The 25,917-nt window shown below is 38.1% G+C and overlaps 1 protein-coding gene across 4 annotated transcripts in view; it reads right to left on the bottom strand.

Annotated features, from left to right (window-relative positions):
* The window catches only part of LOC120767613 (CUGBP Elav-like family member 2), a 216,205-nt gene that overhangs the window by 120,155 nt on the left and 70,133 nt on the right, over window positions 1-25,917 (bottom strand). For 2 of the 4 annotated variants that reach the window (XM_040093768.1, XM_040093769.1), the window contains exons 1-2: window positions 10,431-10,591; window positions 7,599-8,056 (exon numbers count right to left, since the gene is read on the bottom strand). In XM_040093768.1, the coding sequence (XP_039949702.1) occupies window positions 7,599-8,056; window positions 10,431-10,516 (544 nt within the window). In that variant the 5' untranslated portion in view covers window positions 10,517-10,591. Of the gene's footprint in view, window positions 1-7,598; window positions 8,057-10,430; window positions 10,592-25,917 lie in introns of those variants that run through there. The other 2 variants (XM_040093766.1, XM_040093767.1) reach the window with 1 other exon arrangement.

Here is a 25,917-nt window from a genome sequence, read left to right as displayed (position 1 = left end):
TTTTCGTTGTCAGCGCACACACAGAGAACGTACATATGTGCTATGTAGAACTGTGGGCATTGAAATAGGTAAGCGATATATGGAAAATATAATTCGATGAAGGAAAGTCAATTTTATGATGTAACCGTGTTCGATTCGCCACTACTCTGCTCTTTAATTTGAACTCTGATCTATAGTAATGAAAGCAACATTTAACACAAGTTAAGAATAGTGACTGGTATAATAAACTGGTATAATAAAATTCACTCCCATAATAAGAGCAAAAAGTTATCTCTTAGTAATATACTAGACTTCCGATCTGAAATAAGGGACTGGTATAAAAAATTGGTATAATAAATTGGTATAATAAAATGCACTGCCATCATTTCTTTCTCTTTGAGCACAACTTTGTGGATTCTCTTATATTACTAGAATGCCGTGCTGAAATAAGCGACTGGTATGATAAATTGGTATAAAAAATACACTTCGATAATAAGAGAAAGAAGTTCTCTAGTAATATGAAATCAACCACAAAGTTGTGCAACTGACGTCAATACAAGAATGCAACGCTGATCACTTTATCTACTCTTCATAAAACCAGTATTTACAATTATACCAGTTTTCTGTTCGTTTTGCCACTCTTTTACGGAATTTTACGAATTAGCATTATATTGAAGTAATTTTTCCAAAATATAAGTGTACTATTCGTGTCTATTTCACTGCCAATAACTGTACAAATATGTCTGTTAGCAAAATGTTGGTGGCAAGCTTTACTCCTCATCCCATCCTGATTCCACACTGCACTGGATTATAGTTTTGCTGTGTATGCATGTTCGTATGAATGTCCTTAACTGTTTGTTTGTGGGCGATTTTCCATTATTTTCTTGCTCAAATTCGGGTGGTTGTGTATGTGCGAGTGCGTAGTGTTGCTACTTATGGTTGCCAACATGAAGATAAATAAAAATGTCATGCTAAAAGTTAAGTAAAGATTAACGTTTTGTTTCAACGCGGCTGACACTTGGTCATTGCTGGAGAGCAAGAAGTTTGCTGCAGCCGCAACGAAAGTCACAGGCACTGCAATGCAGTCAATAAATCACCTTGAGGTGATATTGAATAAATTATAGTGAATGACAAAAAAGCTTACAGTTGAATTTGGCTGTGTACTATTTGCTGTCTATACAGCTATATTCGACCCAAATAATTTTTCAAATGGTGGAACGAAAAGTCAACTGGTATAACTCAAATTATTGGGAAAATGGTTATCTATCGATTTCCCACTTACTTTTTTTATATTAAACTCAACTGAAGAGCTCTGTTTTGGCTTCGAAAGTTGAAAGAGAGGAGATTTCGACATTCTAATGGTCAAGATGTCACATAATGGTGATGTGTTGTATGAATGTTTTAGAAAACAGTGATAGTAAATTAATCATCAGCGGAATGGCTAAGAAATCGGCATCTTATTTTCAACAATATCTACTATATGTCATCAATCGGGCAAGAAAACGCGAATTTGTGGGTTAACAACTCTTAGATATTACGCAACGATTATTCGAGATCTTTTGAACGAAAGCAATACAAATATCATTCAACAATCGCCGATCTGGTCTGATATGGCTTCAAGTGACCTTTTCGGTTCAATGGATTCAAAAAGGCACTTTGAAGAACTCATTTTAGTAGCCGAATGGAAAAACTGAAAATTGGAAGAGATCCCTGAAGTTCATAACTTTCGGTTGATCCTCTCTTGATAGCGAAACTGCTATAGTACTCGTTTGGACTGTGGGCTCCACCTAAGCAGCATGGAAAAAAATAGTTAATCAAACATTGTGACAAAAAAGTACCCCGAAATTGTAATTTAAATATTTGTGTAAATATGTAGGATTGTCCTTAATTACTGTGTCATATATGAGCGCGATTAGTCAACCAGTTTAATTACAGCAACTGCTTAAGTCAGTACACCTCAGTAGTGCATTGCGATTTTTACAATGGACAAAAATATCAAACAAATAATTTGTCTAAAGTTTCATATTTCTAACCAAACTTCGAGGGAATAATCATTGAGGCTGTTGGAAAAGGCTTTCGGTGATTCAGTTTTACAAAAAACACAAGCCTATGAGTGGTACAAAGGCGTCAAAGACGGTCGAGAGATCTTTGAAGACATGGCTCGTTCTGAACCATTTTTAATCTCTTAACTGATGACAATATTAAAAAAAATGAAGGAAGCGGTGCTTGAAAGTCGTCAGACAAGTGTTAAAGAGATGGCAAGAGAGCTTGACATCTCTCATGAGTCCGTTCGAATGATTTGGATATGAAACGCGTTCTTGCTCGATCCGTCCCGATAAAGCTGAATTTTTTTTTTAAAGAGTACTGTACAGATATCTTGGATAAACTTGATCGTGTAAATTCCGATCTCACATTCATGGAGAGCGTTATAGCTGCCAATGAGACCTGGTTTTAAAAGTTTGACATGCAAACAAGTCAACAATCATCGGAATGGCGGTGAAAAAATAAGAAGAAGCAAAAAAACCACGCCAAATCCACTCATTATTTGTTTCGATATTTGTGGTTTGGTGCATCATAAACTTCCTCCGGAGAGACAGACGGTCAGTAAGAAGTTCCATTTGGCAGTACTGAGGCATTTGCATGAGAACATTCGTCGAAAATGACCAGAATTATGAAAAAACAACTCATGGATTTTACTCAATGATATGGCAACATCGCATCGAGCCACATTCTCACCAAATTTATAGCCAAAAACGCAAAGAATACCATGAATCAACCACCGTATTAACCAGATTTGGCTACGTCTGATTTTTTCATGTTCCGCAAACTGAAATTGCCGTTCCATGAATACCATTTTTAATCGATCGAAGAAATAAAACAAAATTCGCTGAAGGTGTTGAAGCCCATTCCAAAAAGAGTTTATGAAAAGTGTTTCGAGGACTGGAAAAATCGTTTGCATAAGTGTGTTACATCAGGTGGGGATTACTTTGAAAGCGACAAAGTAAATATTGATGAATAATTAAATATTTTGTTTTACAATTTCCGGTTACTTTTTTGTCACAAAATATGTTAGAGAAAAATTGAATATTTTGACAAAAGGAATCTGAGGGATTTATTAGAATTATTAAAACTTTTTTAATGAGGTTTATTAGGGAAATTTTGTTTTTTTCTATTTCCTATATGATTAATAGTATTTTTATTATCACAATGACTATTATATATAATTAATACTGCTTTTATTATCACAATGAACTATTTTAGAGTCCTCAATTTTAAGTCCTTAACTAATTAATTAGTCATTGCCATAAAAAAAAATAAATAAAGTTAAACGAGCAAGCAACCCTCAGTTGAAAATTATTTGCCATGCAATTTGTTGGCTTCCACATTTAAATTCAACTTCTGTGACATTCCCATGCTAAAGCAATAAATGTTTGGAGCTTCCTATTTCGCCAGCATTCACTCGTTTGTGCTGCTTTTGTAAGGTTTGACCTCTAAAAATACCCTAAATTGCAAGCATTTCACCGACATAAAAGGAAGACATACATAAAAGCAGATTGGTGGAGTGATGGAGGAAAGAGTGGCAAGCTTTCACGTATTATTGTTGTTGTTGTGTGTTTTTGTGAACGATATGACAAATAACTGGTAAGTGAATTGACAATGATAAAAGAAAAACACACGAAATGAATAAAATGCTTCCATGAAAAAAAGAAGAGAGCGAGAAAAGGGAAAATGAAATGAGAAGAGAAGCGAAGAAAAGGAAAAAGAAAAAGAAAAAAAGCAAAAGCCGCACATACACGTAATTGAATGACTTTTGCTTTGGCAATTCGCAAATGCAGCAGTAAAAAGTGGGAAACCATTGTTGTGCGAAAATAATTTTAATGGACTTCCTCCTTTCATGCATCCCCAGAGACATAACCTCACTTAAATATATACTCATCTACATGTGTCGATAAGTTTGTGCGGTATTTGCTTAGCCAACAACAACACAAATACAAGCATATGTCGTTAAAAGCATGAAAACCATGCGAGCGAGTCATAAACCTTCTGCCCTCATTTGTTTCTTTCCAGACCATTTAAGTTTGACATTAGGTGTTTTTTCTACGAATGCCACGCCCACCTTCACCACAATGCTAGAATTTCGTAATATGCTTAGCATAATCAAAATTTATGAATATGCGTGAAATCTAATTAATTCTCGTTATTAGTTATGGTTGGTAGCATTGACGACCTGCGGCCTCTGATTTTACTGTTAATAATTATTTCAAATTGCGGTTTGTCGATTCATAATTTTTGAGGTCCTTTCTTGTGTTAAGAAGAGCGCTAACTTTAATTTTGAGTATTTTCTCACTCCGAAAAAACAATCATAGCGAGCAGGCACAGAAATATACATTCAGCTGATACAGTCTCAGGATTGATGAGGCCAAAGTATATAGCAAATCGTCACCTAAAATGCAAAATAACGTAACATCACTTTTCCTAAGTTTACAGGCGAAGGAAAAATGGTATAATAGAAACCACTCATATTAAAGGAAATTTGAGTTTTGGTTATAAAGTGGTTATATATAGGTTATAAATTGATTATATATAGGTTACATATTACTTACATATTGGTTACTTATTGGTTATATCTGGTAGCAGAAGCCGAAAATTTTATATTACATTTGTATATGTAATGCGATGTAGTGAATCGTAAGCAATAAAAAACTCAATTTCGATTTTCTTGATGATATGTTGCTTTGCATTTTAAGTGACGAAATACTCCTCGAACTTGAGACATATCCTTTTTTGTAAGGAAACTGAGTTATATTGATGTTACTTCCAAATGATTGACTGAGGGAGCAAATAAAGAAATTCCACATTTTTTAATTTCACATCTATTCTATTATATACCTTTCGTCTGTATTTTTTTCATCGACCTCATATAGTTCGTATATTAAAGTGAGCTGATAAAAGACAATGTTGTCAAATGAGGATTTTGACGACTTCAGCCTTTTGGAGCAATATAACCGCAAATTTCCTATTTCCATTATTATTCAGTCTGCTTATTCCTAATGCCAAGATCATAAGTCCAAAAGAAGGCATCAAGTCAACCTATGTCATAACAAGAGAAATCATGAACTTTCAGTTCCGGAGATCTGCGTTCGAAATTCCTAGCTGGGTGCCAATTTAACCGCCCTATCGTTACAGATTGGTTACCCAACTATTGCTTCGGTACCACACAAAGTTGTCAATGGTTTCAAGAATCTGCTGCCACAGAAACGGATTTCAAGGAAGCTACTACCATCAAGGAGTTCATCAAGGACCTCAGCAAGTTAGTTGCTGCTGCCACTGCTCCAGCTGCTGGTGCTGGTGCTGCTGCCGAAAAGTAGTAAGAAGCCAAAAAGGAGAACTCTGAGTTCGAGGAAGACGACAATTAAGGTTTCGGTCTCTCCGACTAGACAGCTCAACACTAAAGTTGATCAATACGAAATTAAATAGAGACATCTTTGCGTCATAAGTGTCATAGCGACAGTCAACAGTTTTCTAATTATGATTTGGAAGCACATACTTTGTCTACCCGATAGTTAAATCAGTTTGTAGGAAGACCCGATCAAATAATTCAGGTACTATTTGGTCCAATCATGCGAAAGTAAAGTATTAAAGGTTACCATTGCTTGAAAAAGAGAAACTCGAAGAAACACTAGATATTTAGGAACACTTTTGAGAGTGATCAAAGTTAATATTTCTGGGGTCATGTGAATGGTGAGCAAATAAAAGAAATACTATTTTAAGACAAAACAAGAAAAGTCATAATTTCGTCTGCAGCGAAGATATAATACCTTTCACAAGTGCATTCCTTCTATCGACTATATGTATAACTAAATTTGCTAACGTAATCGGCCAAAGCTTTGCAACCACTGATAAATTTTCTGATATAACTTTCCACGTGGTTCTATATAAACAACCTTCCCGTCGAATTAAGGTTTGTATGACAGCTACATCCTTTAGTGATCCGATACCAACCATCCTAACAAATGAGCAACTCTCTGGGGAAACTTATGAGATATTTCAGTGGGATATTTCCAAGTCGACTGAGCTATATATTATAGGGACCTCCACAGTAACTTTAAGGTATTACAAACTATGTGGCACACTTAAGATACCCTGCTCAGGGTATAATGATCTCAGTTTCTTGGTTGCATTATCGCCTGAGCTCCCTCCTCCTCAAAGTAGACAAGGTAGAATTAACAGAACACACATTGATCTACACAGTCATGAGAACAACATACTATAACTGTCTTCCAAGTTGACTCATTTTGAGAATTTAAAAGAAAATAAACGAGCTCTTGTGGGACACCTAGCGAGGAGGTGTTTCAGCGACCATCCTTTTCAATTCACCAATCGCCGAATCAGCATACATAACTCGTAATAGTTGTTTCAATTTCGGATAACATAGTACAGATAACAGGGTAAAATGGCAGAAATATTAAGGAGCTAACTAGATTCCTTCAAATTCTAAAAAGTAACAAATTATACTATTCGAATATATTCATTTATCGAGTTCATCTTGAGTCATTTTCGATAGACGAAGTTTTTTTTTCATTTTTTCGGCAACGTAATTTGTTTTTAGAAAGTACCGGTGTTCTCAGCTTTTCTACACTTTCAGATCTACATAGTATTTACCGAGAAAATACACAAAACGCCTTAACTGAATTAAAAAAGTTAACAAAATATATTTTTAAACTGAAAAGGACCCAATTAAGAATCCCAAAAGACACTTTATCACTCTACTTTTTTCAATCCGAGCTCAGTTAGCTGTGCACACGATAAACGGCTAAACGTACCCGATGATATTTATACCCTGAACAGGGTATATTAAGTTTGTCACGAAGTTTGTAACACCCAGAAGGAATCGTCGGAGACCCTATAAGGTATACATATATATAAATGATCAGTATGTCTGAGTCGATTTAGCCATGTCCGTCTGTCTGTCTGTATATATACGAACTAGTCCCTCAGTTTTTAAGATATCCTTTTGAAATTTTGCAAACGTCATTTTCTCTTCAAGAGCTGCTCATTTGTCGGAACGGTATAACATATAGCTGCCATACAAACTGAACGATCGGAATCAAATGCTTGTATGGAAAACTTTCACATTTGACAAGATATATTCACGAAATTTGGTATAAGTCATTTTCTATAGCAACAATGTAATCTCCGAAGAAATTGATCAGATCGGTTAACTATAGCATATAGCTTCCATACAAACTGAACACATAGTTACTAACAGAAATGCACATGTGAAGGGTATTTGGCTTTGGTGCAACCGAAGTTAACGTTTTTTCTTGTTTTATATGAAAAATTTAAAGAATGGCAATAGTGCGAAAATATTTGAAAGTTTCTACGTTAAAGTACTTCGTAGGCCTTTATATTACTCAAACTCTCTCACGTATTAACCATATGAAGTACCAATTAAGCTGCAAAATAATATGTTCTCAACACTTTCGACTCCTCAACTCAATTTTACCGAAATCCAGCCACTTGTGCAGCTTACAGCTGATTCCCCACTCCGTTATCCCGCACTCAACTCACACTCTCTAAAGCTCCACTCATCTACGCTTACTCGCTTTCGCACTCACCTTTACTGATTCCAGTCGCCTTATCGCGTAGCACATTTATCGAATGCACTGGACCGTACTCCTCGAACATCTCACGCAATTGTGCCTCATCCATGGATTTTGGCACTTGGCCAACAAACATTTTGATATTGTCTGGATCGGGTTCCTTCTCACCGAAGGGCATGTCGGCGTCCATGCGGAAGCATGATGATTCGTTGTCGACAACATTCCGATTGGCACTGCACGTATTGTTGTTATTATTGCCATTGCTATTACATAAACTTGGTGGACCACTGTTATTGTTGTTGTTGATATTGCTGCCGCCATTGACAAGCCCTGTGCTGCTATTGCTATTACTATTATTGAGTAGCGATGAACCATTGTTGCAGCCATTGTTGTTGCTGCCCGGTGTCGATGTATGAATCGGACTGTTGGGAAGGCTAGTGGTGGTGCTGCTTTTATCACTCATGCCAAATGCACTGTAACGAGAAGCGATTGGAAAATTTTTAACAGAAGGTCTCGATTAGAGTTCCCATAAATATTGAATCATATTGCTTGTATATACTATATAAAAGTGTATAGATGAGACTGGTACATATGTTCTTAACATAATATAAGGCCATAGAAAGCGAGCTGCATGCATACCTACATTAGGGTGATACTAAATTCTTGGAAATATTTTTTAGAATTTTTAGTAAGACTTTCAACGCTCGTATGACGACTCAATCATTAAACTTTTTTCATTAGGGTTGCCCTAAAGCCTAGGGAAATAATTTCCAAAATTTTTTCCAAAGCTGCATTGGCCACTCAAATACATATGTTCCTTACAACAAACCATAGAATAGAGCTGCAAGCATAAGTGCATTAGGATGGTCCTTAATTAAAAAAATAAATAATTTTGAGTTAGACTTCCCATGCTCAAATAAATATTCAATCATTAAACTTTTCCCATTAGGGTTGTCCAAAAGTTTAAAAAAATACTTTATAAATTTGATGGTTGATTTTCGAAATTCGCAATGAAAGTCGATATAGTGTACCACATTCACATTAAATTTTTTAACTGGTTGGATTCATGCATAATATTATCGAACGAAAGCGTAAAACCAAGAAAATATATTTTAAGTACCACCCTACTACACTCACAATTCGAATACTTTTGAATGTAGTGATATGGAGTTTGTGTAAAAGCTCCAAAAATTATTTTATTTTCTCATTTTTTATAAAATATCTAATGCTTTACCCTTGATGTCCCGATGGAAAAACTCAAAAAAAAAATTATATTGTTTTTCTCCATTTTCTATAAAACATTAATGATTTTACCCCCGATGCCGACCGATCGGTTTATCTTTATGCATATTTTTATCGATTGTTAGGGTGGAACTAAGAGAAAACAATTTTTGTAATTTTTTAAGAGCCACCCTAATACGCTCAAAATTTTAGTATAATTGACTTAGTGATATCTATTTTGTGTATTAGCTAAAAAAAATAATTACATTTTATTTTTTGTAATATTTTAAGCGCCACCCTAGTACGCGCAAAATTTTTTTTATTTTCATTGACTTAAAGATATCTACTATATTTTGTGCTTTAGCTAAAAAATATTAATTACTTTTTATTTCTTCATTTCAATAAAAAAAATCAAATATTTTGAAGCCTGGTTTTTACCGTTCGCAACCAAAATCTGAGATAAGATAAGGTAACAGATCTTTGTGCATATTTTTACTAATTGATCGGCTAGAACTTAGTTAATATATATTTTTTGTGATTTTTTAACTACCACCCTAACACGATATAAATTTATGTACGTTTTTAAGTACCACCCTAATGCGCTACAAACATAAATTTCGCACAAGTTTTAAGAACTCTTGATATTGGCATCATGAATTGCAGAACTAGTCGCCATCACCGTACGAAATGGGAGTGTAGAAGATAATTGAAAAATTCACAAAAACAACAGTAACGAAAAGAAACTGCCAAAGTATAAAAACGATGACAAGCATTTGAACGAACAGCAGACTTAGTGGCAAACAACAAAAATAAAATAAATGAGCATGCCGGTGGAGAAATCAGTGATAAGACAGACGCCAGCGAAACGACAGAGCGAAGATGGAACGAATAGTGTGGAAATTAAAAGAGGGGACAACGTGACAAAGCAGGAAATGCAAGGATTCAAATAAATTAGAAGAGAAATGGAGTGCCGCTGTTAAATTAATCGATTTGCGAATATTTCTCATTTCCTTTCAATGCATACCACCCTCCCTGCCAATCAATGCAACACTGCGCTCTGTGTTCACAATGCAATGCCGCGCAGACAATGCCGATAACGGCGAAGTAATGGAACGCAAAGAAGATAATGTACAAGTAATTTAATAAGCGCTTTTAGTTGTTGGCGCTTTAATGCAAAGAGAAAATGAAAGTGGAAATTAATTTCTATAATTTATAAGCGCTCATAAATCTCATTTACTTTTGAATCAAAGGCAAAATTCGCGAGTTTATATATGTATTTTGTCACCCTAAATGCAAGATAATGTAATACCACTTTTCATAAGTTTATAGACATAGGAAAAATGGTTTGATAGAAATCATTCATTTTGAAGCAAATTTTGAGTTTTGGTTATAAATTCGTTATAAATTGGTTATAAAATGGTTATCTATTGGTTATATATTGGTTATATATTGCTTATACATTGGTTATATATTGCTTATACATTGGTTATATATGGGTTATATCTGACAGTGGTTGCTGAAAATTGTATGCTACATAATAAACAATGAAAAACTCATTTTAAATTTTTTTAATGATACATCATTTTGCATTTTAGGTGACGATATATTAAAGTTTAGGCTACTCACTCAATGTAAAGGTTATGCGCCTTCTCTGAGAAATCAAAGATGGACGGCCGATTGCCAAGGAAGCTGGACGCGTGGCTGCTGAACATTTTGCGCTAAATATCCTTCAATTTCAATTCGTAAAAAAAATATAATTCACAAGTTTTCACGCTGAACAAATTGTTTTTAGTTAACTTTTATTTTAAATAAACTACGCAAAATACAATTTTGACGAATTTTCGTGTTTTTAGTGTTTTTGTTTTTCTCAATAGTACACCGACAGTTCACCAGTGAATGACAAATTAAAACTGCACAGCAAAATCGCAAAATGAATTCAGAATTCACACTTTAAAAACAATAATTTTATTGTCGTTCTATAAAAAAGTCACACTCGCAATTCAATGTTTGGACTCTCTAAAACGCTGCACTATAAATTCACATTTATATAAAAAATAGTTATATAATATTTATATAAGAAAGTTGTACAACTGAAGGATATATCAGCGAAAGACCCAAATTGCGTTGTGTCCACGTACGCGACTCACGGAAAAATGAACGAGTTTATCGTAAATTTCCAATAACGGCGTCGAAAAAATTCCAGATTTTGCACCGTTCGCCGGCTGCCAGCGTTCGCCGAGCTGGAGTTTAATTGCCATAACGGGACTAAGCCAAGGTGCTTGTGCTGTAGACGAAGCAAAATATTAGTAGCCAAAAGGAGTTTGCATGAGCGATGAGCATTACTCTCTCAGAGCGCAATGTGCTCGCTCGCGCTGCTACGGTACCTTGATAACCCATTAGAAATGTCGTCCCAATAATGAATATATTACAGCAGATCAGTTAATTGAAAGGCAGGTAAACATGCTCAAATAAATAGTGCACTAATTTTCAGTCTGGTAGTAGACGTGTAGTTTAAGACCAAGCGACGGTCATAAATTAAGAATTTTGATACCATGAAATCATTCCGAGCCTTAATAATTCTGATATCGATAAACTCTTTTTTTGTTTCGGAATAAATGACTATTTATTTTAAATTGGCTTTAAAGATATTTAATCTTGAATCACAGCAGAAACACTGGTATATAGCTTGGACCAATTCGTTAGAAGTCACAAATTGAACAGTTTTTGCCTTATAAAGGCTTGAAAGATTTTTTAGAGCACTAACTCGTCTCGAAAAATACTATGTAGAAATATGATACGACGCCCTAAGAACCTTAATGATTGAACAATTACCAACAACTCCGGTTTTATACCTAAACAAGAATTCAGTTTTATATTTTGGGGATTACAGAACAAAACCAAACATTAATAATTGAAAATGGCTTTACTGATTTTCAAAGCATTCTCAATTTAGATCTATAGACCTTTCCATGCATTTGAAACAATTGCCAGAGTACTTTTGTCTCTCCGATTGTGGTACCTCCAAAACTTGTGTTCTGAACGCATCCACTTCAGGTGTGGAAAAACGGTAACGATAACGAAGAAGTCAACTTTTAGTTTATTTTTTTTTTTACGGACGGGAACAAAAACAATAAAAAACGTTAACTTCGGCTGCACCGAAGCTAATATACCCTTCACAGATTGCATTGGTGCCTTAGAAAATAATTTATACCAAATTTCGTAAATATATCTTGTCAAATGCAAAAGTTTTCCATACAAGAACTTGATTCCGATCGTTCAGTTTATATGGCAGCTATATGTAATATACCCTGTTCAGGGTATAATAAGTCATTCAGTCATTCGATGCCAGGAAAGTAGTAAAGTCAGGACTTTACGTTGAATAACTCATCGAATCGATGTTTTGAGTGCTCAATAGTATGATTGTTTCAATTAATGTGTGAGAGCTAGCATTGGCTTGGTAAAAAGTGATCCGTCTTCGATGGCTAGTTTTCCTAATTTCTTGAAAGACAACTAGCAAACAAATGGTTGTATATCTGTACAACTCAGAATTTGCTGTTCTGCGTTGTTCAAGTCGTAATAGCGACATATCCAGTATTTCCAAAAAACAAGTGGGAAGCCATTTGCTTGGAGTGCAACTTTTGTTGGATTCGGCTCACATCGAAACACCCATATAGTTGACGGCTGTTTATTTTCGGGATCATAAGCATAAAGCAGCGATTCATGTTCTATTACAATGTTATAGACGTGATTCGAAGCGCCGCTATCTTATTTTGGTAACATTTCTCACGAATAATCGACAGGAGCTTCTTTTGAGTGATTAACAAGTTGTGTGAGATCCAATGTGAAACAATTTTTCCTACAGTCAAATGTTCAAGTAATATTGAATGTATGGTAGTCCCACTAATGTCCATATTTGTCTCGATCTCGTGATAGGTCGACCTTGCAAAATCAGTTTGAGTACAGCATCAATAGTTTCCGAAACAACAACTGATTTTGGAAGATCTTTGTGAGATCCGTCTTGGAGTGATCTGCGACCACCATACTATCGTATACACTGAAAATATAGCAGTCGTAGCTGAAACTGTAGACAAACATCGTGGAGAGTCGGTTCGGCTCCGTTCGCAGCAACTCGAATTAACGTATGGAACGACTTGGAGCATTTTACTTCGAGACCTTAAATTGAAAGCATACAAAACACAGCTCATCATCGTTCGAGCAGTGAAACCGCTCGACGTTCCGATGCGACATCATTTTCTTTATGGGCTCCTGAATAGTTCCCAGGAGATTCGATGTTTTGGAGCTCAATTTTTAGCTTAATGGGTATGTTAGCAAGCAAAATTGCTGCCATTCCATCCAGAAAAACCAAACGGTTTGGAGTGATTTGTGGGTCGGTGGAATAATCAGTTTATATTTCTTCGAAACTGATGCCGGTGAGTACATAACCGTTAATGGCGACCGTTATCGCGCCTTGCTAACCAACTATTTGATACCTGAAATTGAAGCTCGTGATCTCGGCGATATTTGGTTTCAAAAATATGGCGCCACTCCCCCTACATCACATTAATCAATGGATTTATTGAGAGGTTACTTCAGTGAGCAGATAATTTTAATTTTTGGGCCGGTGGATTGGCTACAAATACCGTGTGATATCACACCGTTAGACTTTTTCTTATGGGGAGTCTAAAGTCTATGCGAACAATCCCGCCTCGATTCAAATATTCGCCAGTTACCAGTCGAACGAGTCATCGAAAATTGGACTCAATGCATGGACCATCTAAGACGTAGCCACGGTCAATATTTGAAAAAGATAATCTTCAAAAAATAAATGCCAAAGAAGGTCTTTTCGAATGATAATGAACATTCGCCATTAATTTTGAAGCTTCTGCGTTTTTTCTTTAAAAGAAGTGGGGAACCTCGAGTGGGTTCACCTTTTATTATTGACTTGTCATAACACTGACAGTATCGCTATCTTATCTAAACTTTCCAATTTAATAATTTCATTGTATGAATTGAAAATTGATTGAAAGGAACAAATATATATACAAAAGTCGAATTTTTATTATGGGAACTTACAGAAACACCTGTTTTTTGCGACCAGCATTAAGCTGGGAAATGAGGGTTAGCCGAAATTATGTCGAATTTAGTAAATTAAACTATTACAATTTTTTATGAAAAATATTACACTTAAAGTTATTAAAATATAATGCCATGCAACCAACAAATTTATATTGCTGCTACAACAACACAAGCTAAAATGAAATCTCTGCTGCTGATGCCATGCAAATAAAAGAAATTTGAGAAGTTGAAGACAGCGAATTGCATTTGATTTGTTGCAAATGCGATATTCTTGTTAAGCCGAGTAAATGCTTATTTTTATCCCATAAAATGAAAAAGTTGCGTTATATTATGCCACCACGTTTGCCGGGGAGACGGGAGCAAGACCCAGGCTTACGGAGCCCTTACACACACAAAAACCTTTGATTATGCTAGCGAGGCGCTGTGCGGTCGACGCCGCCAGTGATGAAGATGGATTGCCGCTGGAGCGCGGAAAGAGCGAAAGCCCGCACTGCTTTTCGTTTTTTGTTTTTTCTGAAGGCAACGTCAACAGCAAGACACACAAAAAGAGACAATAACAGTTGCTACAGCAGTGCAGTCGTACGAAAAGCTTGGCGGGTGTCCGCGTCAGTCAACCACTTCGTTGCACTCGGGCGACGACTTAAGTTTCCCTCTATCACTTTAGTCGTCGCTCAGGCGAGCACTCAGCCAACTGACTACGTCACTTGTTCACCCAATCACGCTGTGCTGCTGCCGGCTTGCCATTCGTCGTCTATCCGCTATTTGTCGGCGTGTCTGCCGTCTGTCAGCTTGCTGTTACTATTGCCCGCCTGCCCTACTATTCTCCTCTACTCACGTGACAAGCTACCACTACTGTGTCTATTTTGCTATTGCTGTTGCTGTCACTTTCGAAAACGCAGCAGCAGCAGCAGCTGTTGGCTGCCACCAGTACGCGCCGACTGCACACAAAGATCGGGATGTAGACATTGTACTGCAGCTGGAAACTTGGTCGTTGTATATTTTTGGGGTTAATCTAATCTCGGTGCATCCGGCGCCCACCCGGTTCCGTTGCCTACGACGAGCTCAGCTGAGCTTGTACATATACATATGTATGTACAAAATTTTTATACCCTGAACGGGGTATTAAGTTTGTATTAAGTTTGGCAGGAAGTTTGTTAGATGGAACGTTAGGGTCTCTAGAAAATATATATTTAAATGATCAACGTGGGGAGCTGCGTCGCCTGTTTGTCTCTCAGTCCATCGTGCGACCTAGTTCTTCAGTTTTCGCGATATCGAACTGAAACTTGACCCACGTCCGCTTCTCTGTAACTACTAATTTTTTGGAATCGTCGATATCGGTCCACTATAGCATATGGTCGCCATTCAAACTGAAGATCGGACTCAAGTACTTGTGTATTATTGGACGTGATATCTTCAAGAAATTTGGCATGGATTGTTAACTAAGACAAAATGAATAAAATGGAGGATGGAGTTGGTGCGGGAATATACTGTCCATAGTTAGGCATAAGGCTACCTTTTAAGTTGCCGGACCACTGCAGTATATTTCGAGCTGAGTTCTTCTCTGATGCGAAAGCCTCTGAGCTGGTCTCTAATGCACCTGCATGCCATTCCAGAGCTAACATCTACGTAGTCAACCAAGCAACAGTCAAGGCAGTAACTTCGTATCTCATATCGGCCAGAAGTGTCTTGAGAAGCCCGGTCAGTCAGTGGAAAGTGTTGCCAGAAGTAAGCAACTTCACTTCTACTGGATGCCAGGCTACAAAGGCATCGCGGTCAATGAAATAGTGGACGGGATTGCCAAGTATGGTGTATGGCAAACATCCTGTACGACGATCCCTGTAGGCTGCGTAGAAAAGACTGTAGGAACATGATCGGAATACTAACTGGTCACTGTCTGGTGGCGGCACACGCCCGCAGAATGAGGCTGACAGATCGTGAAGACTGCAGGAAATGTTTAGAGCAGGGCACCAGGGAAACAATGGAGCATCTCTTGTGCACTTGTTCCGCATTGCCAAGACTACGCTGTAAGCATCTGGACCCCACGTTATGATACACTGGATGAGATGTCGATAGTGAGGCCGCAGAGTCTGTTAAAATTCGCGTCAAGAGATGACTACTTCTCTTGAACCTAGGAACTGAACTCCATCAGGTATCGCAAAAGACCAAAACTGGTCTATGCGTTGCTTCTTGACCTACTAGTTTAACCTAGCCTAACTGAGACATACAAACTGAACGACCGGATTGAAGTGCTTGTAAGAATATTTCGTATCTGTATAGGGTATTAAAGCTGCGTGCAGCCGAAATTGAAATTTTTCTTGTTCTCATTAGATATAAGTTTGGATGTATATATAACGACTTTGCTGGCGCCAGCTTCAGCTTCAGCAGCAGCCGCAGCAGTGTTTGCGCGCACTTCTGCAATGGAGGTCAGCAGCATTTTGTTTGTAATGAGAATTTCATGTGTTTTAATTAAAAGTCATAAGTTTACTCTCCGCGCTGCGCCAAAGGAGTGAAATTCGACACCCGAAATTAGTCGTAACTCGATGTGCACAATAAATTCTAATCATACTGCAATTTTGGTGGCTCTAATCCCTCCAGCATGCACACAACCTTCCCTTTCCTTTGCTATTACTATAGGGATTCATTGAGGTCTCCGGTCTCCGCTCTCGACACAAGCTCCTCATTACACATAAATATAAATTCTCATTTCGCATTTAATACCGACGAGAGAGTCAATTTTAAACTAGCAATCCCGGCTTTAATAGAAATTAAAGTTAATAAAAAGTTTGTAGAATATTTGAGTTTTTCATCGCACGCTATTGACTAGCTAGGCGGCTAGGGTTAGAGCAGATGGATGCCGGATCTTTTGTGTTTTGTGAAAAAGTTGCTGTAGCTGCTGCCATTCAACAATCAACAATTCGCCATCGTAACAGATAATTTTCTACTTTAAGGACACTGGAAAATTGCTTTATGCAACAAAAATAGAAAATAGCTACAACAATGCATGAACAAGAGAAGGAACAAGAAAATTGCGAAAAACCGTAGACACAAACAACTTTTAGGCCAAGTAATCCTGAGCACACAGCTGCAGGAAGACGGAGTGGAGTGTATGGAGATGTGGCAGAAACAATGCAGAGCATGGCACAACGGCAATTAGTTTACGAGATAGCGACTGCCGTAGCGTCGTCTACTCGTCGTGGAGAAAGTGGAAATATTCAAGTAGTAAAAGTCAAAAACTTTAACTGCTCCAAAACAATAGGCAATGCACAATGAGCTTAAGCAAGAGTGAAATGAGCGGAGATAGCATAATGCACGGAAATGGGTTGGATGAGTCTGAGAGGAGACGATGTAGTGCGTGTGGATCACAAAGAAACTGGAGCGGAAGCTGCATTTATGAATTGATTGGTAGTGAAGCAACTACAAGAGAGATTTTTCAGCATTTTGATTTAATTAGCAACGAAGTATGGCACCATAATATCACAAAAGATGCATTAGATCATTAGGCCGCATTGGTAAAATAACGTTTAGCATACGTTCTATAACCTTAAGTGCGCTGGCAAAGTAATTTAAAAAATACATAGCCACCACCAAAGCGCTTTGAAGTCATCTTAAATTGTTTAGCTCAACGTACGTTAAGTCGATTTCTTGGCTCAGGAGGTTAACTTGTGTTCCAAAAGTTCATAAACTTATTTTTGTTATCAAGCTTTAGAGCTAGTGAGCACATTTTAAACTACAAAAAGCTTAATGAACCGGAAATCCCTCCGAATATAGGGATACCTCCTTGTGTGCTACACGTCTACATTCATTTCTAAATCAGTCTACATTCATTGGAAGAATCGCGATACTGTCGATAATTTCGCTATTCACATGAATAAAATATCGATAATTTAATCAAACTCTACTGTCGCTTTAATGATAACAATTACTTTCTGTTTCGGGAGAGGGCTTCTTTTACCCGGTTAAAAGAGTAAAAGACGACAATCGCTGTATCAGTAATCTAACCGCATTGTCTACTGGACCGCTTTAAATCGTCTTCAGACCTTAAAAAAGACATTAGAGATGCGACAGAAACGGCAGTATACGCATCAGTGATTCGCCGAAAGCTCAGAGAAGCATAAACCTGTGTCAAAAATCTTTTCTGTGCCAACGAATGAGGAAGATAAGATACGATCGGCGAAAGAGTATAAAAATTGTTTGGTTGAACATTCGCAGATCGTATTTGCTTGCTGGAATCCAAGATTAGTATCTTTCGATCTCATTGTATCTACCATGTATAGAGAAGCTCAATCGAACGGTTCAGCGGAGAATGCCTACAGTACGCCAGCCAATCAGAAAGATTTCATTGAACATTTTCAGGCCCGGAAAAAGGGACTGGAAGGGTCCGAATGTCGAAAGTCGTCCAAGACGGGCTTATCCAACCATCTTGTCTACTGGATTGCTTTAAGTACTTTTTGAATATTAACAACAAACTTAGAGATGCGACAGAAGGAATAGTAGACGTTTTAGAGATTGCCCAGTAGCTCAGAGAAGCAGAATTCAACGGCCAACGTCCTGTACAAAAACCTTTTTTGAGCCAACGAATGAGGAAGCTGCGGTACAATAGGCGAAAGAGCATGAACATTGTGCGGTTGAACTGTGGTAGGTCGTATTTGTTCGGATGAATCCAAGGTTAGTATATTTCAGACTGCATCCATTTTTTTACAGCGGGCAGCTTGTAGAATTTACCCGCGGTAAGGTATGCCTGTCGTTAGAGACGACTAAAAACCAATATTCACTATGTGTGTTATTTGGCTTGCCTCGAAATTGTAGCATAGTCTTGTCAGATATAGTGCCATAATACTCAATACTGATATTATAGGTTTTGAATGAGATTCCTTCTTATGAAAAGACATTTGCAGTGCAAGCGACAAATATCACCAGCCATTGAGTTTAATGGGTGCTCAACTGGTAGCAGCAAAAGCTACAAGACCTAACCGGAGACTTAAATCTGGTACCATGGGCAGCAGTTATAGCCCTTGGCGTTCGCTCCAAACTGTTCATTAAGTTTGTTCCTTTGGGGAGATTCGTGGTGGCTGTGGCTTAAACCTAAAGGCAGGTAGAATTGAAAATTCAGTTCAGTGATGAGTCGCACGGTTTCGGGCCCACAGCACAACAAAGGTTTTGGGTCGATTTCGAACCCGACAAAGGTAGAAAAGGTGTCCCTTTCACCTGACCTTTTGGAACTAAGTGATACTTGCAAAAAAGTATCTATTTTTTGGGGCTCTGATCAACGCATTGTTTTGATCTTTCAACACCTTGGAGTAAGGTCATGGTCGGCTGATACTCACATAAAAACACAACGACTGTTGTATACACCTTGTGTCGGAAAGCTCAGGCGGATAATGCCTACAAACCACAGTACGCCAGCCAGTCAGCAAGATGGTCTGGTGATGGAGCAAAAAGGATTGATTTAATGTAGGAAAAAGTCAACTATGAGACCTATTGAAAAACTTTATATTCTACATTGAAGAAATCAACACAAAAACGACGTCATATTTGAGAACGATTCTGTCAAAAGTCACATGGTCAAAATTGTAAGTAATTTGTTTTTCTTTTATAGTTCTGCTATCTGTTATTAATCTCAATCATAACTACTTTTTGTGGTCTATCCGGTTTTCGATTTTATTAGGGTTTGTAATTGTATTACTGAGAAAAGGAATAAAACAGTTGGCGTGGTCTTGGAACAGCCCCGACTTAAACTCCATAGAAAACATGTGAACCATTTTGGAGAAAGAAACAAGTAGCACAGAAGCCGAACAAGCAAAAAGGTAGAAAAATAATTTAGCTCATAATTCAGATTATCCTACTGACCGATTTTTTTTGCTCTGTAGAGTATACTCAAATAAATTTTTACTGAATTATCGAGCTTTTATGCCCGTCTCGAATCAATGCATGTCTTACTTGTCATTTTCATCACAGATTTTTAAGATGTCATTCTTACTCCTCATATGTGATGTAAGATTTTGTAACATATATGCTGAGTGGATTCTATATAATAATGTTGAACCTTGTCAAAAAGAGCTCGTTTTTATAAAGGTTACTTCTCTAAACGAGTATTGTGACATTCGGTCTCTTTTCCATTGGAAATATCAAATATTATATATACAAATCTTTATCTTCATATATGCATATATATTGTCTTACTAATCCCTTCGCAAGTTCGACATTATCACCTTCGTTTGTTGAATACACATTTTCAATACCCAAAAAAGTGAGCATATCGACACCAGACATTCACACCACAAAATGTGTGGTGTGTATCTTTTATTCCCAACGCTTATTAAATTGCAATTTATCTTAGAAAATTACCACTTGTTTTTAATTTTTCATTTATCTCACCAATTAGGTGGCAACCTATTGGGAATTTCATTGAGTCAACCAACGACGACCAAGGCAGCTAAGCCACCTTCCGTTTGGGTATGGCAGATTGCAGCATAATATACATGGCCGGTAGGAAACCTTAATGAATAGAGGTTATAGAAACTATGAATTATAGCGAATGTGACGTGTTTTTTTTAACTTTTGGCAACTCAAAACAGCATGAGAACCAGCATTTTGCACCTGTAAGATGACTTCACAGCCAGATGATTCTTAATATAGTTTTCTACACAAATCGAGTCAGTAATTATGTCAAGATAATTAGTCATCTTCGATTCGCCACTTTTCTATGAGCTATATTAAAGCTATTGGCCCTCGTCAAAACTTTTTCATGTGAAAACAAGTTCTTCTATTGAACTCACCACAAGGGAGTATGCTAGAACAAAGAAATGTACAATACAACTGTGGAATACTAGAGAATTTGTCACGGCTTATGAGAGCAAATTCCAAAACCTTTGTCTAAAATTTCCTACAGCGTCAAACACTTAAAAATACATAAATACAAGCGTGTGTGCACTAAACTTTCTCGTCAGACGCCCGTGCATGCAGTATGTTCTCAGAATCATGGCTGCAAAATTTTCGAAATTCATTAAAGTGACTGACTGCTTTGCTTTTGCTTCGCTCAATGCTGAATGCCAGCAGAAGACGGCATCCTGGGACTAAATTACGCCGGAAAAGTACACATTGAGTATGGAGGATGGAACATTTTGTCAGCACAACATGATAAAGAAAATCAATCTCAGCACTTTCCTGTACAAACCACTGCAGCGCTGATGCCACTTCCATTACACACTCACACGAGCACTCACACTGCCAGTAATACATGGCAATGTATGCGAGTAAGTGCGCTTGTAAGTTCACAGCTAAGTTTTTCTGCTTTCTCGTGTCTATCATGGCTCAGTTCATCCAAATACAAGGACATTACGTTTGAGCAAAGCTGACGAACTGTGTGCGGCTGCGGGGGGTGGCGCCGTCAGAAAGTGTGTCAAAAGCGAGAGCTGGTGAGTGAAGGAAATTCAACGAACAGTAGGAACAGAAGGCAGACGCAGACACATGTTTATACTTGAAGAGAGAATGAATAATAAGAAAGCAAAAGCGGTTGTTTTAATTTCTAGTGCAGCTACACTTTGACTTCATTTGAGCGTAAAGAGTGTGGTCGTGATTCTTTGGAACTGAAGCGGTGAGCAGTTTTTGTGTTTTCTTGAAGGAAATCAAGACTCGTCGGACCGTGAAATACCGTGGCTACTATTATCGCAAACATACATTCGACACAGATCTTTCTGAACCTAATCCAGAACGACAACTCCTTTTAAAATTATTTAGTTGATTCTTAGTCTTAAATAGGGCAGCTTAGGTTAGGTTAGCTGGCTGACAAAAGATCGCTCGCTTAGCAGTCAACATAAATTGCATAGGCATTTAATTTCTATTCCCGCCAGTTCGGTGGGATATCTGAAGGTATGCGCTCCGAAGTGTTTAAGTCTTGGCCTCCCAAACGCGGGACAGTCAAGAACCCCCCATCTTCTTCCATACAACTTCTGCAGATACGTCTGGTAGGATTCTCAGGCTTACCGCGTAGACGCCAATAGGGTAACGGTCTGTTAAAAGCCTCAAAACTAGAGCGAGGCTAGCCTTGCTGAGGCCAAAAATATCACTATATCTTTTGCGATTGATCTTGGGCCAAAAAGTGTTTGCGTCAGCGCATGTTTCGGTAGTGACCCGCTCTGGCTAAGCTTCCGCGAAACACAGCTATCTAATAGTAGAACACAATGAGATACGGGAGCACCGACCCGTTTCAATTCTGCCGAAAGCGACCCTAGGGTGCCTTTCTTTGGCAGCTCAACAGGTTTATATCAATCGCGAGCTGTGTGGCATGTAGCGCCATCTTGTTGAAACCACATGTCAACCAAGATGCTAACAAACTTTTTGTTGCCAAAAATGGAAGAACTGAACTTGGCTCTTAAAAAATCACCCGATAGTTTGCTGCGATTTCGCTGTGGTTCCCACACCAGCCTTATCACAAAGCCACTCGATGCTATTGATAGCGAGGTTAGGCACTCCTCATTAACAAATGAGTTCAAGGCTAGTATCGCCGCTCTGCTATTTAAGTAGATGGTCACTTCTCTGATGGAGGACTCCGGGGCAGTAAATCTACTTCTACCTTAATGGTTGCAACCTCGGCTTGGAAGACACTACAATTGGCAGAAAGTCTAAAACTGGAGTTGATAGATAGTTCCTGACAGTAAACTCCTCCGCCAAGCTTTGATCCCTCTGTAAATAAGCTCAGTGGATCTTAGTAAACTACACTGGCTGATGAATGCGGCTCGTTGAACGCTCTCGAGTTTCCTTGCAAATGTGGTTCTTTCTAGGTCCTTCCACCGCACAAGGACTTAATAGATTATAATGAGCTTAACTATACAGTCGTAGAGCAAGAGAACCACTTTCGGTGAGAGATCCCACATTTTGCAAATGGCTCCTCTACTGCAGTATAAGGCAATCAATGCCATCCTCGATCTCTCCTCGATATTTGGCTTAGATAAAAGCTTGCTATCTAAGACGAGCCCTATATAAATCACAGAATCCGCAGATGGCAGGCGGGTCTTTCCCATTCGCGACAGTGATATCACTGGGATCCTGTATCTCCTAATAAATAAACTCATTTCAGTGAGAGTATTTTGATTGAAGGTGAGGCCACTTCCGGCTGTCCAATTAGTTACGACGTTGGCAATCACCCGGCAGTCACGACCAAGATATATAAAAGAGTACAATTAACTCCATTCTAAATGGACGAAAGTAGTTAATCTGGATATATATTTAGACTTTTAGAGATTTTTATACTTATTACAATACTAAAATAAAGCTCTCGAATGCTCTGGTTGGAGGATGGAGTTATGTATGGAAGTTTACGCAACGTAGGATAGCTCTCTGATCGCGATCCATCACCATTATTTTTCATATGGCTCATGCAGCTCACGACTTCCGGACCAAGTATCCTTTGGGTAGCCAAAAAAACAGCCGTTTGAAGGCGACCTAAGTGAGAAGGTATCCCTCCCCAAGATTGTGAGCTGGGTTTGGGACCCGCCACGTAAAAAACATGAAAAGGAAACAGCAGACTCGGATGAATAGCTCCAAAAAGCGAAAAGGAAGAACGACTGGCGCAGTGTTATAAACTCGGCTATAACCACATAAGCGCTGTCTACGCCAAGAAAGAAGAAGAGAATATCTTATTTAGGTAAGTCTATGTTATATAACACGTTAATATGGATATAATTCTCCACCTTCTATCGCGGAATCCAAATTTTTTCGTAGGTATATAAATAAAAAGGAAAAGCAAGCGAATTCCTTTGGGGAAATTAGTCAAATTGGGTTGTCAATGCCGACACACATATAAAAATCGCTTTAACTCATTTTAGTATCCTTTTTAACACGAGTGCGGTTATTATGCCACATGAAAAGGATGCGTGTATTGACATGCACTGCTCACTTACAAATAAGAAAGCGCTTTATTTTTTCATACACGAGTATCTGCGAGTTTTGTCACACGGAAAGTCCCTATTGTGTTTACGAGCACAAGTTAGCCGGCAAGCGTATATTTATTCATGCAACAAAGGCAGACAATTACGCGCGTAAGTCAGTTGGGAAATATCAAAAACTCGCAAAATGCTCTTACGAGTTTAAATACAGCGAGAAAGTAGAAAACCCGCTAGGAATATTATAACCGAAAATTTACTTGATTCTCTCTCTTTACTTAAAGGGGTCTGATATGAGGAAAGAAAAAGGGTTAAAGTTTTGGATATGATAAAACTCTTTCACGCAAAGTGATATAACACTTCAATGCTTCTTCTGTATGACAGTTATTACCTACAGGGTATGTTGCAATAAACAACAATTGGTGTACGAATGCGCCAGTAATTGCCTAAAATTCCTCATTAAATCAGTATGAGCTCATGAAAAGAGACGATGCATGAAAAGAGATAGGCAACAGTCATACAAAAGGTAATAACAACAAACACAAAAGTAATGACAACAAACACAAAAGTATTAACAACAACATAAGGGTAATAACAACAAACACAAAAGTAATAACAACAAACACAAAAGTACTAACAACAACATAAGGGTAATAACAAAAATTGAAACAACTCCGCATCGGTGTGGCAGCTTTGTCAACCCTCGACAATTTAAGTAGATTAAGCGCCACTACAACGCAGGAGAGTATTTGCGGCAAAGTATTCCCCAGCAGCATATTAGTGTAGAGAGCATAAGAAAGTGATTTGGGCGGAAGTTGCGAATATTTTCGGCCATAAAGATGAGTTGATAATAAAATAACGGCATTTGTAAGATAACAAAAACTAAATGGGGATGGTGCTCGAGCAAATATTAGCGCTCTTAAGGCATGCTGAAATCAACAAGTATATTTTTTAGCTCGGATGACGTATTTTTTCAGCTCTACTGAGGCTGCGGAAAGCTTTTGTAGTTTTTATTAATTTTTTTTATTAAAATTTAGTAGCCAGTCCTGGATCAAAAAGACCGTCACATATAAACGAATGCCTAGAGCTTGTCATAGATTTCTTGAGGCGACTAATATAAATTCCGCAGCGATTAAGATGGCTCGGCGATGTAATAAGCATTGGCAGCAAGAGATCGCAGAAGAAATTTGTAGAGACCACAGCGTTCACCACTAAAACAAGGGGAAGACCACGGTCAAGATGGATTAACGAACTCGTTCAAATCATGAGGAAGCTTGTCATACAAAGTTATGACGAAACCGCAAAAGACTGAGATGTCAGGAGAGTACATATGCAGCAGGCCAAAGCTTAAAAAAAGATTTAGAGCCAAAAGATGATGAATATCAATTCCAGCCAAACCGGAACCGTAGAAGGTATGGCAGTAGGACCGTGGAAGTATTCAACTAAAGTTGAGTAGCCTGGCAAAAGCTGGACAGTGAAGGAGAAACTATGTAGATTATTTCGACTCATCTTCCTCATTGCAATTTTGGCACGCTGCATAGTCTAACATTTTTAGACTCACCGCATGCGTGCCAATAAGGCAAAGTCCTGGCTCCTCATTGCAAAGTTGACAAGCTGCGCCGTTAACAACTTTTAGGCTCACCTACAAAGTGCCAATGGGACAAAGTCCTGATTAAGAGCTAGCAGTTCAATGGACCTTTTAAGTTCCGCTCTCGGCCAGAAGACTTTCGCAATCCCACAAGTGTCGGTTACGAACCAAAGTTTTCTGTGCTCTCGCGTGGCTTATAGATGCAGCGTCCGAAGACAAGAGAACACCAACTCGTTCTCATCCGGATAGAATTTTAGTAATGGTGTATTTTCTTGCAAGCTTATCGGCTTTACAGTTTCTGACGATTCCGCTAAGACCAGGTAGCCAGACGAGTTTAATATGGGAGCAGCCTAATGCTACTGCTAGTGAAATCACGCATACCTTGACTAACTGTCACTGTCAACGAGCTTAAGATCTGTATAGTAACTCCGCCAGCAGAGTGGATTCATACTTCCCACAAACAAGTGGCACTTCAGAGAAGCACATCTGTTGCCTTGATGGCTGCCACTTCTGCTTTGAGCAAGCTCCTTTGAAAATTATCGGTATTTAATGTTTAGTATCACCTAAA

This window comes from Bactrocera tryoni, chromosome 2 (assembly GCF_016617805.1).
Source record: "Bactrocera tryoni isolate S06 chromosome 2, CSIRO_BtryS06_freeze2, whole genome shotgun sequence".
Classification (NCBI taxonomy): Eukaryota; Metazoa; Arthropoda; class Insecta; order Diptera; family Tephritidae; genus Bactrocera; species Bactrocera tryoni.
Note: the sequence above shows the minus strand (reverse complement) of the source record. Positions and strands in the feature narration are given on the sequence as shown.